The sequence below is a fragment of the Ammodytes marinus genome, assembly GCF_949987685.1.
Source record: "Ammodytes marinus genome assembly, chromosome: 12".
Lineage (NCBI taxonomy): Eukaryota > Metazoa > Chordata > Actinopteri > Uranoscopiformes > Ammodytidae > Ammodytes > Ammodytes marinus.
Window position 1 is genome coordinate 24,036,726 of NC_137216.1, and position 17,874 is coordinate 24,054,599.

The window sequence follows — 17,874 nt, forward strand, 5'->3', positions numbered from 1 at the left end:
CTAATTTTGTAACTGTTCTCTATATCTTAACTGAGTATCTTTAGTTTTAGACTGTTGATCAGACAAAACAAGACATTTGAAGATGTCACTTTTGGCTGTAGGGAAATGATTGTGGCCTTTACTTTTTACTATTTTTTGCATTTTGAACAAAGAGTACCGATTGGTGCACATTTTAACGTAGAGCGAAAATACTTTCAATAATGTGTATCCCCGTATTACCTTTGCTCGGAAAATAGAAACTTCCCTATATCACCATCATGCATGATCTTAAGTTTTGCAACTAAAACTGTATTTTTCTACCCTCAACTTTAAAGTGATCAAATACAGTATATTTTTGAGTTGGATTTATTTTACCCTATAGTTACTTGCAAATGTTGAACCGTACATCCAAAAAGATTCAATAAGTACATTCAAAAGTATTTTGAACCCGATAGAATCCAAACATTATTCCTATTGCCTACACATTTCGACTGTGTGGATGCTGTCGATCTGACCTCTTGACACCTTACAGCATCACCCGGCCAACGGCTGCATCGTCCCTCTGATTTCACTTTGTCACTGTGAACCCAAACCAACAGCTCTGTAAGCGAGTGGAAAACTGACATTGGATTGACAAGACAATTGATCTGGGAGGAGTCGGGTCGGAGCCTGGCGGCCGGGTCCAGCTCAGTTTGGGCCGGTCCCATGGGCTCCGCTAGCCGCCGCTGGCCTGTCAGTCTGTTGTGCTGTTAAACAACTGCAGTCAATCCATCCCGCCGTCTGACTGCGTGTATGGAAACGGACTCTATACAGCGTCACTGCTAGCCCTTTGTCACCGTGACTACCATTCACTCTGGGCACAGCTTTCTGCAGCTGCTTCACACAGCAAACGGCCCCAGAATGACGCTCTGGAAACAAGACAGTGTCTGCTCTGCGCTCACCATTGTGCGTCTGAATGTTTTCGGACCCTGAAGGTTAAGAAGTGGCAGTGGTGTCTGCAGCGGCGGGACTGCCCGCTCCGCGACGCCGCGGCTCACACAACAATGCGCTTTTCACACTGACCTCTGGCTGGAAAATAGGCTTAATGTCCGCACAGCAGCAGAGCAACCCAGTGTGTTTACCTTGCTCACACACACACACACACACACACACACACACACACACACACACACACACACACACACACACACACACACACAGGGACTCTGTCGCGGTGTGTAAAGTCACAAAAGCCGTCACAGTTTGATGTGCAGTGTGACCACGCGAGGTGACACACGACCTGTGAGCCATTCATGTGTGTGAGTGTGAGGCCAAAGACAAACACTTAAAGAAGTTGTGACTTTGCTGCAGGGCCTCGTGGGTAATCTGGTTTGATGGACAGACAGACGGACAGACAGACAGGTGACCAGCGATAACGTGTCAGACCGATGCCATGGTGACTGGACGACGGTGGCGAGTGTGTGTGACCTTTGGCCTCCTCATTTATGGGTCGCTTGTAACGTCTATGTTTCAGTAGAGAAAAACCTGAAATGTGTTTTGTGCGAGTTCAATCCATACAGCCAGCAGCCCTCCAAACATTTCTATTGTGTGTGAAGTGTCAGACGGACACCGCCCACCACAGTGCACCTGGGAAACCAGCGTCTGGGAACCTCAGTCCAGAACTATATTAAACAGGTCAGTGTGTAGTCTATTTTCTATATGCAACATGATGAAATCTACACAAAGGAAAACTCACTTCATGGGGATTTTTATAAAGCTTATTCAAGCTATGTACACAACACCAACATATTCTCATTTTATAAAGTTGCTGTTGTTGCAAATGTATTTACAAGAAGGTGCCTATTTGCACTTAAAAATATAAGCAGCATTAATTTAGAGTCAAGTTTGTATCCATCTGATGAGTTTAAATCCAATATTAACTCATTAAGTCTCCTCTGTTGAAGATTTAGGAATAATGTAATATTTTGTTTAATACATTTTATCCATTTATTTCTTAGACTGAGTTAAATATATTGTTCTCTTCTATTGATTTGAAAGGGCTGGACTCAGAGATGTAATCCAACACCTTTCATGAACAAGTGGAACACCGACTGAGAGCCAGACATTCTCTCGCAACATCAGTGTTGGGCCTCACTAATGCTCGTGTGGTTGAATTGGAGCAAATCCTGCAGCCATGTTCCAAAATCTGGTGAGAAGTCTAAAACCGAAGAAGAGGCAAGGCTGTAATAGGAGCAGATAAATGACCATGGACTTGGAATCAACTTCAACTCAACTTCATTGAACACACAACAGTAAAAATGTTTGAACTTCAACATTCTTTTGGCATGGAGGTGTTAATTAGTTCTCCGCAGGATTTCGTTGTGAAGTAAAGTGAACTGTACACAGACAGTATTTTAGCTAATCTGTCTAGCAGACAACACTGTTCAACTGCTGACAGCATGTTATTGAGAACTACTGTGTGTTTGTGTGTGTGTATAATCTGTATCACTTTGTTCTGGTGGATTAGCCGATTAGCTCTACTGTCTGATGTAACTGTGACTCACTTCACTACACTGAATGACAAACACGCTGATAGAAAACAATGAAATTATAATCTGGGCAGCTAGCACTGCATCTGGTTAGCCAACCGTCAGACGTGACAAAGGCATACATCATGGTTACAGTTTGCAATATTTTTTTCAATTATTATCACAATTTAACTTAGAGAAAAAGTAAGGGGGTCAGTTGCTGGTGAGACAATAAAAATAAGCTTTGAAAGAGTTGTTGTTTCAAATCCTGGAAATGTTTTTTTATTTTAATGAATTACCACTCGAAGGTTTTATCTGATAGGATTAAAAAATATATTGAATCTGATAACGCCATAAGCTTTTCATCAGTGTACCGATGTTAAAAAATGTGTTTGAAATATTTTTTATATCAGATGAGTAGAGGGTGTGTCTATCTCAATACTTAAAATATAAGAAATACTTCAATCTATTTATCCATCCATCCATCCCTAAATGTATTACGCAGCAGTGTGTGTAATCATCTTACAGTCTGACGCTCATAGAAGTACTGAGTCATGTTTCCAGTGTATCTCAGCTCTTATGTAACACGAACAAGCTGTCAATCTTAATATCAGATCGACAGAGACTTAATGGACTCCAAGAAGGTTCCAAACCGTGGCATATCCAAAGGTATTATCAGTTTATCCAAACACAAACTCAGTACTTCCTGTCACTGAATGCCATCTCCCTATGCATACAGTAAGGTTAAAGTTTGATTTGTCTTAGTTTGATGTTTTGCTTTCTACACTTTCTTTTAGAGCAACATCACAATATTATTATTAATATTATCTTTTTATAGAGGGTGACGGTAATCAAACTACCAAATCCAATGATTAACACAGCCACCTTGAAACAATGGCACATCACTATTTAAACAAGGTACTTTAAGCACCGGACATATCTAGAGACCAAAACATTTGGAAATCCTCCTTCATTTCTTTTTGAAGTGAAATAATGTTACTTTTTAAACAGCCACCAGTCATGACTTCTTTAATGTGTGCTGATCTGAATGTGTGTGTGTTACCTGTGAGTAACTCTTTCAGCGTGTTGTACCAGGTGTTTGTGTGTTCTGAGGAGGCGTTGTGTAGGTGCAGTGTCTCCTCCTTCAGCCTCCCTTCTTTCCTCCTGCTGCAGAAGAGAGCCACGCCCAGCACAGGCCCCCCCGACTGCTGGCCCACAGACCGCCGACGCTTCACCTTCACCGCAAACACGTCCGTAAGCAGCATCACACCGGGCTCCTGCTCGCACGGCTCCACTGTAAGGAGAAAGAGAGAGAATTCACACATAATACAAACACAGCATACACACACACCTGACTTTACGAATAATGATGTTTGTTTTTGAAATTACTGCTCCATTATTAGTGAAAGTGCAAATTTACTCATGTTGTGTTCATGTGTCAAAAACTAAATCTGAAATCTTATGTGTACAATGATACCACTGCTAATTCATGATGGGAATGTCATTGGTTTGGCAGGTAAAGGTCATAGGGATGTTTTTTACTGTGTTGTTTTGATGTGAATCAAATCAATCAATCACATTATTATTACTACTTATTTTTAAATTCTGTAATTAGTTTATAATTCAGTGAATGCCATATTTGTGTAAAATATTTATACAAATATGTATAAATATATATTAATAATATTATTTCTGTGCATCCCCCTGTTAGTCAGTAATATAAAGGTATCTTACTGCTACTGGTTCATCTGTGTTCACATTATTATTAACTGTATAATGACTAATCCATTGATCAGCAGAATGCACTGTCAATCAATCGCTGTAATCAGGGGGGAATTCTGAAATCTGATTGGTCAGTGTTGAATTAATAATCCAATCCTCAGAGGATAATGTCCAGCTCAGACAGTACACTCAGAGTTTCATAACACACACAGATTATATCTGTACAATGTTTGTTATTGACTAAGCTAATATGGTGGCGGAGTCAGTTTACCCCAGTGGTATTGCAACATAAAAACACAACAACAAAAAATCCCCGAAAACTGAAAAGGCATTTCCTAATGAAACACCCTTCCTTGAAAAAACTTAAACTGCAAACAGTCAATTATTTTTTTTTTTATTATTATTTAAACCATGACGATTCAATACTTGTAAAACATCCCCAGAGCCTAAACACAATTAATTGATTAGTCGATCAATAAAAGCTGCTTCTGTAGTCGAACATTCGAATAAAAGTCATTTAGAAAGGATAAACTTAAAACATTTGCTGGTTTCGGCTTCTGAAATATGAATATTTGCAAGATTTCTGTCTTTATTTTCTTATTCATATAATTGGAAACTGACTATTTTGTTCAAATGATAAAATAAGATGTCAGCTTGGATTCTGGGAGCTTATTGTGGAGAATATTACACTGCCCGCCGTCATTGATAACAAAGATACCAGATGCCCAGATACATAGCTTTTTATTATGAAGATCAAACTAGCTTCAGAAGGGACACATGTCATAGCAGGTGGACACACATCTGTACATAGAAAAAAAAATCCTTAATGAGATATTTATCCAGTTTAATCAGGAATATTTAAATCCTTCCAAATGTTTTAAATTATCCAATAGGGTTCACTATAATAATAAATAATATCAACAGTAAAAAAAATATACAGTAGACAGGTCTGAACCCCTCAGAAGAACCCAAACCCCCCTTCTCTGTGAAATACCCTCCTGCTGTTATCAAACACCAAATACCCAGAACCACCCACCCGCAGACCAGCCTCCATATGTCGGGGTCAGTGTCACAGTGTGCCGGGCGGCGCTCTGTCTGTTGTTATTGCTTCACTCTCTGCTCATCATGCTCATTTATTATTGTGAATATTAAAATTTTTGTTTACAGTCACAGGACAAATCAGCAGACCATTCTATTCCCATCAAAATGACATTTCACAGCTGCATTATTGTTATTTTTGGACAGCTTGGAACCAAATTACTAGAAAACAACCTGAACAATTGTTATCCGAAAATGTAATGAAAACGCCGCTAAATGCAACTTAACTAAAAAAGGTAGTTTAATTTGAAGGGGTAATGCCAGCAAAGTACGACCTCATAATAAAGCTATTGTAAGTTGAAAAAAAATATATGTATATTTACTAGGGCTGTCAAATTAACGCGTTAATTTCGATTAATTAATCACAGAAAAATTAACGCGATTAAAAAAATTAACGCAGATTAATCGCACTTCTATAATGCCCTTTGACCCGGTGCAAAAGTGGTGCGTAGCTGCACCGAGCTGCACCTGAAGCAGACACAGCCCGCGAGGGTGAAAGGGAGAAAAGTAAAGAGAGAAGCAGGGGGCCGAGGGCTCTATAGACGGTTTAATAAGCATGAAGGTAGGAAGACATCTTACTTTATTCTCCGCAGCCAGTGTCTGTGCATTATTGATTTAGTGGGTGCAACAATGTAGGCTAGGTTCAAAACAGTATCTCTCAATCTTTCTCCCCGTGTCTCAATTTTGTTTGCTAGCTGTCTCGTCGTCCGCGTAAACGTGTGTGTGTGTGTCTGTCTGTCTGTCTGTGTGCGTGCGTGCGTGTGTGTGTGTGTGTGTGTGTGTGTGCGTGTGTGTGTGTGTGTGTGTGTGTGTGTGTGTGTGTGCGTGTCTCTCAATATTTTTGCCTATGAGTACTGCCTATGGCAGTGCAGCGCTGTCTGTTGTGGAGACAGAAGTTACGAGAGTGAGAGAGAGAGAGAGAGAGAGAGAGAGAGAGACTAGCAGGCTATACAGCTGTTTATAAACAGGTATAAAAGTGTCATAAAAGTATGCGATTAATTTAGATTAATTAATCACAGAGCCTGTAATTAATTAGATTAATTTTTTTAATCGCTTGACAGCCCTAATATTTACGGAACCTTGTGTATATGTGTGTGTTTGTTAGCGGTTGAAACGTCTCAAAAAGGATTAGCCATATTCATAAACTGCCTTGGATCTCACGGCCTTGGTGCAACATTTTGCAGCAGTTCTCCCAAAAAGTGCGTTGGAAAATTGTTCTCATATTTAATTCTTACTTGAGTCTATATGGTCCTTAAATGTGGTCCACATACAATTCCAAAATCTAATATTGACTTACATATCTGACACATTGATACAAAAGCTGTAGCATACTTAAAGGTCAAATATTATGCAAAACGCACTTTTTAAATGTGTTGGAACATAACTATGGGTCCACGGTGTGCCTAGGGACTGCCAAAATTTCAACAACAAAAAAAATCTCTCCTTTCCTCACCCTCCCCCTTTCTGAAAACCTCTCCAATATACTCCAGTCAGAATTCTCGCCGACTGTCACAGTCGGCACAGCCACTTCCCCATATTTTCTTTATATGTCCATGCTTCCACCCCCCCCCCCCCCCCACATTAGTAACCAGAAACTTCCACCGTGCAGTAGTCTATGATAACCCCCCCCCCCCCCATTTCTTATTGGTCCACGGCCCCGAGATCCGATGGAAAACTTTCCGAGCGACAGCCATGTTGTTTTCCCCGCTAAGCGACAAGATGCCCGGAGTACAGCAAAGCATGCTGAATGTTACATACACCAACACAGAATGCTTTTGCTCATACTCCACTAATTTATCTTAACCACAGCAGTCTATTAATGCCTCGTTTTTAATAACACAACGGATAGGAAGCTACTTGTGCTTTTTTTTTAAAGGTGAAACTAAAATAATTTAGTTTTTATTGGTATTTTTGCCTGACTGGTGTATAGCTATTAGCTTTGGGACAAGCAACCAGCTTTTGCTCATAACATGCTGTTTATATTCCCCACAGCAGTCTGAAAATGCCTCGTTTTTAGCAAGACAAAGCATAGGAAGGTAATAGAGTCAAAGTCTAACTTTGAAGCTCATTTTTTCACTGATTTTAGTGATATTTTTAGCGTTTAGCTTCCGAGCTAGCTTCGGGAAAAGCATTGATAATTGCTCATAACAAGCTGTTTATATTCCCCACAGCAGTCTGAAAATGCCTCGTTTTTAGCAAGACAAAGCATTGGAAGGTAATAGAGTCGAAGTCTAACTTTGAAGCTAATTTTTTCACTGATTTTAGTGATATTTTTAGCCGTTAGCTTCCGAGCTAGCTTCGCAGTAGCCTCCATCTTTTGCTGCATTTTTATTGTGAACATGCCGTTTCCATTAGCTTGTGGCTGTCAGTGCATCTGTATGAACATAGTCTTTCATGTAGACAAGGATCGGTCATGTCAAAGTTCAAAGTGCGGGTGAGCTCCTGCGTTACTAGCACTAGACATGGTTCTTCTCATGCTAAACCTAACCGTGGTAACATGCAGTACCGGCACGGCAAGCTATGGACCTATGGGCAGACGCCAATGGCTTCGCTTCCAGACAGGGGCGGGGGGAGCTCATAGATTGTATATTTTTACGAGGGGAGCTGCAGCTCGGTTTCAATAGGCCATCGTGAGATTAGCTGAAAATCAGGGTATAGAGGCATAGGCTACTATAAATGACCTGAACGGTTTTATCAGCAAACAACTAAAGAAAAACGTATTAGGGACCTCTAAGACCATATAATATTGACATTTAAGTGTATAATATGAGACCTTTAATCTGACATAAAAAAAAGAAAACTCCTTAAAGGTGCAGTGTGTAATATGACATCATCAAGTAAGTTCTAGAAAGTTCTAGAATGCAACGCTCCCTGGGTAACCCCACCCCTTTAGAATAATAACAGAAGCTACAGTGGCCTTCAAGGACAAGAACAATTCTAAATTTTAAACAATGCACCTGATGACATTCCAACTATGACACTTCCAAAATGGCGGTGACAAGGCCTTGGTCCAAAGTATGGAGAAATATGGACATATATGAGACCCTTTCTAAGGAAAAAAATTATAATTCTAAAAAAAAAAATCAGCTATTATGCACTAAATTAAACGTAGGGGAGAACGGGGGAATCTGAGGCATCGGGTAATGTGAGCCACCCCCTGTATCTAGGCAACGGAAAACATTTGTGGTCATGTGAGATATATGTTTTCAAGACCCTCTCATTTCCCCATGGCCCTGAAAGAGAGGACCTCATGGTGCTATGGTAAGCATGTTTTTTTCACCAAAATAGGTATTTTGCATGTAAAAGTAAATTTTCTTGCTGTCAACTTAAGCCCAGTTCAGACCAAAGATTCGCCTTGCAACTGCTTGCAACGAGACGGTTTTAGAACGTCGCGGGGGACAAATCGCAGCAGTGTGAACTGCTCGTTGCAGCGTGTTGCAAGCCGTTGCAAGGCGTCGCAGAAGATTCAACATGTCAAATCGCAAGGTCCAGTTTTAGAACGTTTCGGCGGTCTCGTCGCAAGGAGTTGCAGTTGCAAGCAGTTGCAAGGTGATCTTTGGTCTGAACTGGGCTTTAAAGGTGCAGTGTGTAATATGACATCATCAAGAAAGTTCTACAAAGTTCTAGAATGCAACACTCCCTGGGTAACCCCAACCCTTTAGAATAATAACAGAAGCTACAGTGGCCTTCAAGGACAAGAACAATTCTAAATTTTAAACAATGCACCTGATGACATTCCAACTATGACACTTTAAAGATGGCGGCACTAGGCCTTGGTCCAAAATATGCAGAAATATGGACATATATGAGACCCTTTCTAAGGGAAAAATAAATAATTCAAAAAGTTTTTTTCAGCTATTATGCACTAAATTAAATGTACTTATGGATATTATAATTACTTTCTACAAAATCTGCTAGGAAATAAAACCCAAAATTCTACACACTGCAGGTTTAATCAACTGTTGTGCCAAAGCAAATGTATTCACGTAGAAAAACTTCTATCATACGTGTTGATGAACTACCAACATATGAAACCATGTGATGCTGATAACTGAAGATTAGCCTGAAATGCTATGAGAGGTAGTTTTTTCTCAAATTGTGGTGGTGGGGGAAAGTGAGCCAAATGCTGTGGGGGAAAGTGAGCCACTGTCTCACTTTCCCCCACCATGAGGCACAAGTTAAGTTTAGTCTTAAACATATTTTAATGTAATATTACATAACATATGTTTTATTTTAATGTCATACACATTGTAGAAAAGCCATCATGCCAAGGAAATACACCAGGAAGACGACCTGGGGCAACCACACACAGGGGCGGTTCTACAGGGGGGCAAGGGGGGCAGCGGCCCCCCCCCCCCCACTGAAGAGCCTTGCCCCCCCAGCTGCCCCCCTAACTTTTGCATTCTCAAAAATGTACTTGTAAGAACAAACCGCCACTATGTCAACAAGCCACTCAAATAATTTAAACAAACAATACATTGAACAAAAGTAAATTATTTTAAATCTAATCTTATGCCCTGCCCCTCAAATACTTAGCCACGGCCCTGCATCATATGCGCATATCAGCGATCACACAGTTTGTCACACACAGCGAGTCAGCGCGCTGCTGTGCCATGCAGCCCGGCCAAGAGTAACTGACCTGCTCCGAGCATCTTAAGGTGAAGTTAAATTACCCTTGTGAATTTTAAACACACCAATTTAACTTAGTTAAATTTGTAATGAATGTAATGCAATGTAAAAGTAGCTAATTCATCGATAAGAGCACATCCATTCATCGTTGGCCAAAAGGGAAATCACTCGCTTGTGACTTGTAGGAGCATATTGCCATTTTATTAATTTGTAGGCCTATTGTAGTAGGCTACAGGCAAGAGCTTGATAAAAATATTTAAAAAAAACTTGCATGTTCGGATCCATACAATTTAACAGTGGATCGCCGTTTCGAGAGAGAGAGAGAGAGAGAGAGAGCGAGCGAGAGAGAGAGAGAGAGTTGCCGTTTCTGAGGCATTGAGTTACTACAGTGACACTGACAGTGCTATAGGAGATCGATCATTTTTGTTTGAATAGCCAAACATAGCCTACTAAAAACTCTCACATATCACAGCAAACGAGCTGCACAAATTAAACCAGGTTACATTAGGCTATCACATGTTAAAGACATGAATAAATAAGTGGAGGAAAAGAAGAAATAAATGTGAGGGATGAAGAGGAGGTTTTATATTCAGACAGAGGGACAGAGGCAGGTAGTGATCAGCAAGCAGATGAAAGGTAGGCAGAGGGTCTGACTGCAGTCCCAGCCTAAACTACTATATTGTTATTCTCCTTCCATATAAATTCCACTAGACTAGAATGATATGGCATGTCACTCAAAATAACATGTTTCAATGATTGCCTGTTTTCTGTTGTAGCAATGTGTTGTATAGAGTAAGCAATGTAGGCTTAAGATATAGGCTACAAATGTCTTATTTTATCAGAAATGATGATCAATATAATATATATGGGGATTCCCGCTACCGTCCTCCCATGCGGGGGGCATGACCTCTTGCCCCCCCTTCGCCACCCCATGTAACATTTTCTAGATCCTCCCCTGACCACACGGAAAGAGCACCTTCTCATCTTTCCCTGTAACCTTCAGGGCTGGAATGTAGAATAGGCCTAGTTGTAGAGTATGACAGGCTGATGTTATAATCCAGTTGGGTCTTCTCCTGTGTTCTGAGTCCCAGGCTGTTCTCGCTGGTTCTGATTTTCCTATGCTTTGACCCCCAGACACTAGCTGGCTCTAAGGGTCCTGTGTTCTGACCCCCAGACTGTGTTCTAATCTAACTGGTTCTATCTTTCATTTGAATCTTATTAAAACCTTTTGAATTATAATATGTTGTATTTGATTTTGTTCAGAGTTACTTTCAAGTGTTTAGAAAATTTGCTTTGCTTAATTGACCAAACCCCATCATTCTTTTACTAGTCCGACATTAGTTCTGGAATGTGTGGCTAGCTTTCAGGATTCTTATGGCGCTTTTCCACCGCATGGTATCAGCTCGACTCGACTCGACTCGACTCGCATTTTTGGCTTTTCCACCGCAATTTCATGGTACCTGGTACCACGTAGCGGCTGCTTTTTTGGTATCGCCTCGCTCTAGGTTCCAAGCGAGCTGAGCCGATGCTAAAAGGTGACTTCGGCAGACGGCCGGCCACTGATTGGCCAGAGACTATTGTCTGGCCAATCAGTGGCCAGAGACACCGGCTTCATTCTGTTGTTTATTCTCCCCAACTCTCCGGGACTTTTGAGTGTATTTACGCCGCATGCAGCCTTCTCTGGCTCTCTTTCATTTGATTTGCATCACAGATCCGAATTTATTTTCCATATATTCGAAGCTCACCCAGTGTTGGTTGTTGGGGAAGTTACTTACATACGAGAGGAGACATGTAGGGCAGCTAGCAGCTAGGCTAAATAGTAGCCAGCTGGGACAGACATGATAGCGAGCGATTACATTACAAGCCTCGGACTGAACTGATTACCTCAATAAAATATTCAGGCTGAGACACGGCTTGCATTTGAAAACACGTATCCTGAAACAAGCACTAAACAGTCAACTTTATCATGCCGGTGTTTACGTGCATAGGGATGTACGTGACGCATCCCTACAGCTGAATGTGTGGCAGAGTCACACATCGGGACAACAACCATCCCTTTTAATGGCCCGTAGCAATATTCTTCTACTTCTTTTAGCAAACAGATACAAGGGGGGTATTTCTTAAACATTTTTCATCCGTGTTTTTGGCGGTTGGTTCAGTTAATAGTGCAACAACTGCTCGTAATTTCTGCTTTGCTACTTTGCTCCGGAGTAGGCTTTCAGCCCCTTACGACGACCCCGCCCACGTTCAGCAGGTACTATTTGCGGTGGAAAACGACCCGTGTTGCTACCAAACCAAGTTGAGTCGAGTCGAGTTGAGCCGAGTCGAGCTACATGTGCGGTGGAAAAGCGCCATTACTGTTACAATACGTGTTGTTATGTTAGTTTCAGAGTGGAAAAAGTAAGTGGATCAGTTTACCCCACAGCTGGGGTAAAGTGAGCCACATGACAACTTTTTTTAAAACAATCATATTTTCACTGCCCTTTGTCTTGAATTTTTTTTGCTAATGCCCATTTCTAGGAAACATCCTGAATTAATGGGAAATGTGTAAATTTGAGTGATAAATCATTTTAGCTCCCTTAGAGGGGAGCAAATGTAAAAAGTGGCTCAGATTACCCCGTTCTCCCCTACTTATGGATATTATAATTATTTTCTACAAAATCTGCTAGGAAATAAAACCCCAAATTATACACATTGCAGGTTTAATCCAAATACTGAGAGTGATGGTTAGAAAATTGTAAGCTTGTAAATTTAATTATTGATATGATATGATTAAGAGGGTGCCTCAGGGTGTCGCTGATCGGTTTCTTTCTCTATACATTAAATTAAAAGAGCTCAGATTTTCCATCCACACCAATAAAGATGACTCTGATCTGAGTTGACAGAACCTGCAGACTTGCTGCACATACAAACACACACACACACACACACACACACACACACACACACACACACACACACACACACAAACACAGACACACACACACACACACACACACACACACTGTGTATTTCCCGTCACAGGTAGCATGTTGGTTGGTTCCAGATGGAGATGAGTTGCCCATGATGCCCTCACCGACCCACTGTGCCAACACACACACACACACACACACATACTGTACACACACACACACGCGCGCACACACACACACACACACACACACACACACACACACACACACACACACACACACACACACACACACACACACACACACACACACACAGTGGCAGTCCAGTCTCATGGTGACCGGGCCATGTGGCTCACTGTGGGGAGTTATGGATCATAGTTAACACACACACACACACACACACACACACTAAGGCCGCAGCACTGTATCATTTTCCTCAGTGTCTCTAGTGTTGCAATTGATCATGTAAACTGCCTTTATCACCTGATATTGTAAATTGATCAGTTATCGTTATTACACACTTCTCACTGGTCCGATATCATCCAGAGATACTAGACTCTCTGTAGGAAATGTAAGTTGTTAAGCCAGAAGAAGGGACGTCACACTGTCCACTAATATTAATACCAAATATGTGAAGGTTTGTTTTGAGTGTGTAAGGGAACAAATTAAGCTGATTTTGGAATGTGGTGTTGATGGACACAATGGAATAGAGAAGAAAACTCGGTATACTGTAATGTTTGAAAAGTAAAGTTTAATTCACTACCGTCAGACTGCCTGTGTCTCTGCTGGAAAGTCAGGGAGTTTGTTGGAGCTTTGACAGCCACTACAAGCTAATTCATGTCCACAGCCAGAGCCATGTTGCTTATCGTGACAGACTTTACCGTTTGTCAGCCTTAACCTTAGGTTTGAAAATATCACGGTTTGACTGGGCTACAGTATGTGCTGCATCAAAATTATTAAGAATAGAGCTGTCGTTTGTTCAGTTGTTCCACTTTTGTACTGAAGATTCAACCAGGAGTGTTTGATGCCGATCCATGCCTTGAAGTGCTCCAACTGTGAGTCACCTATTGTCTATGGAGAAATGAATGGGACTTCCAACTTTCTCCTACTTCTTAACTCCATTAAAATCGGTATAACCTAATTCCATGAGACTACAAATAACTTTCCTTTCTTTTATATACTATCTTCAAAACGCACTGGGTGTCATTTGAAATTCTTTCATACTACAGTATGTGTGTATGATACCGGAGTTTCTGTACCGATACGGAACACGGTCTGCCCATCTGACTGCTCAGGTCAAACAGACAGAGAGACAGGCTGCTGGGTGAGACAGGACAGGTTCATGTTTAGAAATAAACAACAATAGCTGATCCAGTTATATAGAAATATCTCATCAACACACACACACACACACACACACACACAGAATGGTGACATGTGTGTACGTGCGTGTGTGTGTGTGTGTGTGTGTGTGCGTGCGCGCGTGTATGTGTGTGTGTGTGTGTGTGTGTGTGTTAATCTCCTCACACTGAGAGACTCTAATAACCCCCCATGGGCCGAACCAACTGCTCTATACTACTGCCAACACACACACACACACACACACATGCAGAGTGCTGGCTTAATGACATTAGCTTGGATGAAATACAGCGAAACAGATTGGCTTCAACCACACACACACACACACACACACACTATTTACACCTTCATCCTGCTCCACTAACCAGTTCTGCCTGAATGGATTTCAACCAAAAACACGCAACACACAACATAGGATATTATTACCAAAATAATCAAAATAACACCATACCATTACCACACTGACACCAAAATATTACCACAATATTACCAGAGCATGACTAAAGCAGAGCCTGTGTCAACCTTTAAAGGTAGAGACAGCGATTCTGGAGAACTCTTTATGTCAAAAAATACTTTCAATCATTATAAAAAATTGCTGACTTTGCTGATTTACTGCAGGAAAGGTGTTGGGAGCCCTGAACCTGCAGTCAGTCCAGGTAGTCGTCAAGAAATCACTCCCTTGTTCACTTATTACTTCTCCCTGTTTTGACTTTACGTATAAGGAAGTTATGGCTTGAATTATAAACCACTGTGTTGGTGTGTATATTTGTAATGAGCAATACAAAAAAGGAGAAAAAAAACAAGGGAGTTTGTTTTAACTTCCTGTCTACACTACTAGTGGGAATGTGTCTCATTGTGTATATTGTGACCACCGAGCGCCTGAATCTTATCATAAATATGCTTTAAATAGTGTTGCTAATGCAGTTCCCCCACACAGGTCTGGGATCAGCTGGTAATGTTACTGTATTAATACTTATGGTGACTGGTCAGAATGTGTTTTATGATGTGTTTATAACAACATGATATAACAGAAGCTGAACGAATTAATAAGATAAATATTATTTATTGAGTAGTTATTTTTTATTTGTTTTGGTAAATCAGCCTGCAGACCAACAAAACTGATCCGCTGCTGTAGTGATCATTTGTTTGAAAATGTTGATAACTTTTTTTTTTTTTTTTTTTGTGTGTGCTGTTTCCTTTGAAAGGAAAATGTTGATAACTTGTGGAGTTTTGAAGAGCACTGACCAAAAATTCTGCAATTTAAGACTAAAATAAAATAGCACACAGTGAATATAGTGCACTAGTATGTAGTAAATATAGAGTGACTTTGGGTAAAGGCCTGCAGTATATGATGACAAACATTTTGCCGCATTTAAGATTTTATAGCTTGATAATAAGCTTACAAAACACAGCTCAACTATTATAGAATAAAAGTGATGTTAGAAGAGTTAAGCAACATTCTCTGAAGCTGGCCACAAGTCCACCATTTTACAAAACTTCTGCCAAGTGATCTGGCAACAATGTGTCCCCCACAGCTGGAAACACAATGTTCGGCACAACACAGACAAGAATCCCAGTGGTGGTGGATAGCACTAGATTGTAACTACTGTAGTCTATACTTCTATGCAAGTGACTCTGTGAGGCTGTTTTGTGGGCTCTGGCAACGCTTTGAGCCACATGCTAATGGCAACATACAAGTAGACAAAACTGAATGGATATTTCAACATCAACCTGCTGAGTTTTAAACAACCTGAATATCACCAAAACTAATGGATCCAACACAAGCAACCTTGTCTTTGTGTGTGTGTGTGTGTGTGTGTGTGTGTGTGTGTGTGTGTGTGTGTGTGTGTGTGTGTAGGTGTGTGTGTGTGTCCAGATGTCATGTTTCAGGTGGTCTCCACATGACATAACTTCTCCATTACAGCACCAGCTGCCCACACAGTCTGCCTGTCTTTCTGTCTGTCTGTCTGTCTGTCTGTCTGTCTGTCTGTCTGTCTGTCTGTCTGTCTGTCTGTCCGTCCGTCCCGACAGCAGAACAACTGATGACCATGACAACCAGTTCCTATGGTAACTGACCTGTGGGGGTCTCCGGGGTGATGGGGGTCCAGGTCAGTCTGGTTCGGGTGAGCAGGACGTCGTGACTCTTCTTCCCCAGTTTGAAGATCCCGCGCAGCAAAACACACTCACTGACACACAGAAACAAACACAGACACACATATTATTTTTTCAACAGATACTGTACATAAATATAGCCTACACTTCTGGAGGTAATTCTGTGATTCTGCATCTAAAAATCTTAAGTGAGCGCCACATACAACAAGTGTGTTTCGTGACAGCTCCGCTCTTTTCCATGTTTGAGAAACCTTGGACAAGATGTCCTGAAAGGCTGGAGTTTTTACAAACGGCACAATAACAAACTTCACCATGATGTGAAACTATACAGGAAAAAATACAAAGTCACTAGCCGCTACTAGGCTACAATGGTGCATAATGCTGAGGCAGGGTCAAGGACAGGACTCACCCATATGTAATAGGACGTGTGGTCTTGCAGCCTATGACATGATTACAAAAGAGCCACTTTTCCAATTTCTGAACGTGTAGGCTACTGTAAAAGATAAAATCCTACATTGACTTTACAAATGGTAATTTTCATTAAAGTATTGAGCCAAAAAAAAAGTGATTTAAAAATAATAATAATCTGCAGGTAGGCCTTTTCTATGGAAGAGTTTTGACTGCAAGGCTTTTACTTTGAATGGTATTTGTAGTTTTTTAAAAGGCTACTTTTAATGAAGTGGAGGATTTAAGTAGGCCTATCTTCTTCTTTTTTTAATGTAGTCTAAATCCTGCTTTGATGCATCTTTCTGTGTTGTGAGAGCTCTCTGTGGTCCTGGGTGGAACATGGAACTAAAGGAGCCTGAGAACCATCACTCACCTCTGCTCCTCCCCCTCTTCCACCTGCCCTTTTTCCTCCTCCACCACTTCCTCCTTCTTCTTTTTCTTCTTCTTCTTTTTCGCACTTCGTTTTTCTCTCTCTTTCTTCTTCGTGCTCTCGCTCCGCATCTCTTCCTCGGGCTCCGACATTTTTACAAGCTCAACCGACGAACAAACAAACCAACAAGTAAACAAACAAACTGTCCGGTTGTGAGTGTACTCGGCAGACAAACAGCGGTAAGCTGATCAGCACCGGGGGTGTATTTCTCGTCGCTATGGAGACAGGCGGCAGCAGCTTTCGGGCACGCGGAAGGACAACCAGTGCCTAATCAAGGCTCGTGCGCGCGGATGTCCTCCTTCCAAGCCGGAGCGTGCACACGATGAGCAGCCTTTACTGCTGCGTCAGATCGACAATAAGGCTATGAATGATTATGCACCAGAGCTGCCTGGCAGTAGTTTAGAATCACTACATTTACTCAAGTAGCCTACTATACTTGACTGGTAATAGTTCTGATGGCTATTTTGCTCAGGGGTGGATTTGGTAGGCCTATATTATTAGGATGTTAGATCACTTAATTAATTAATTAATTAATCTAAGGGGGATCACCTTTACCAGCTCCATCAAAGGCCACAATGCATAGCTATAATCCAGTAGCCTTACAAAGTCTGCATAAATTGGCTACTTTTACATTTAGTGCTTTAAAGTTGCTACAAAGTACATTCAGTTTCTGCTGATT

General features: G+C 41.1%; 1 protein-coding gene across 1 annotated transcript in view; it reads right to left on the bottom strand.

Moving 5' to 3' along the window:
- cerkl (CERK like autophagy regulator) overlaps positions 1–17,287 on the bottom strand; it is a gene marked incomplete at both ends in the record, with an annotated part of 30,599 nt that extends 13,312 nt beyond the window's left edge. The window contains 3 exons of the mRNA XM_080038760.1: positions 3,550–3,780; positions 16,283–16,392; positions 17,139–17,287. Coding sequence (XP_079894886.1) covers positions 3,550–3,780; positions 16,283–16,392; positions 17,139–17,287 — 490 coding nt within the window. The remainder of the gene's footprint in view (positions 1–3,549; positions 3,781–16,282; positions 16,393–17,138) is intronic.
- Positions 17,288–17,874: the final 587 nt, after the last annotated feature.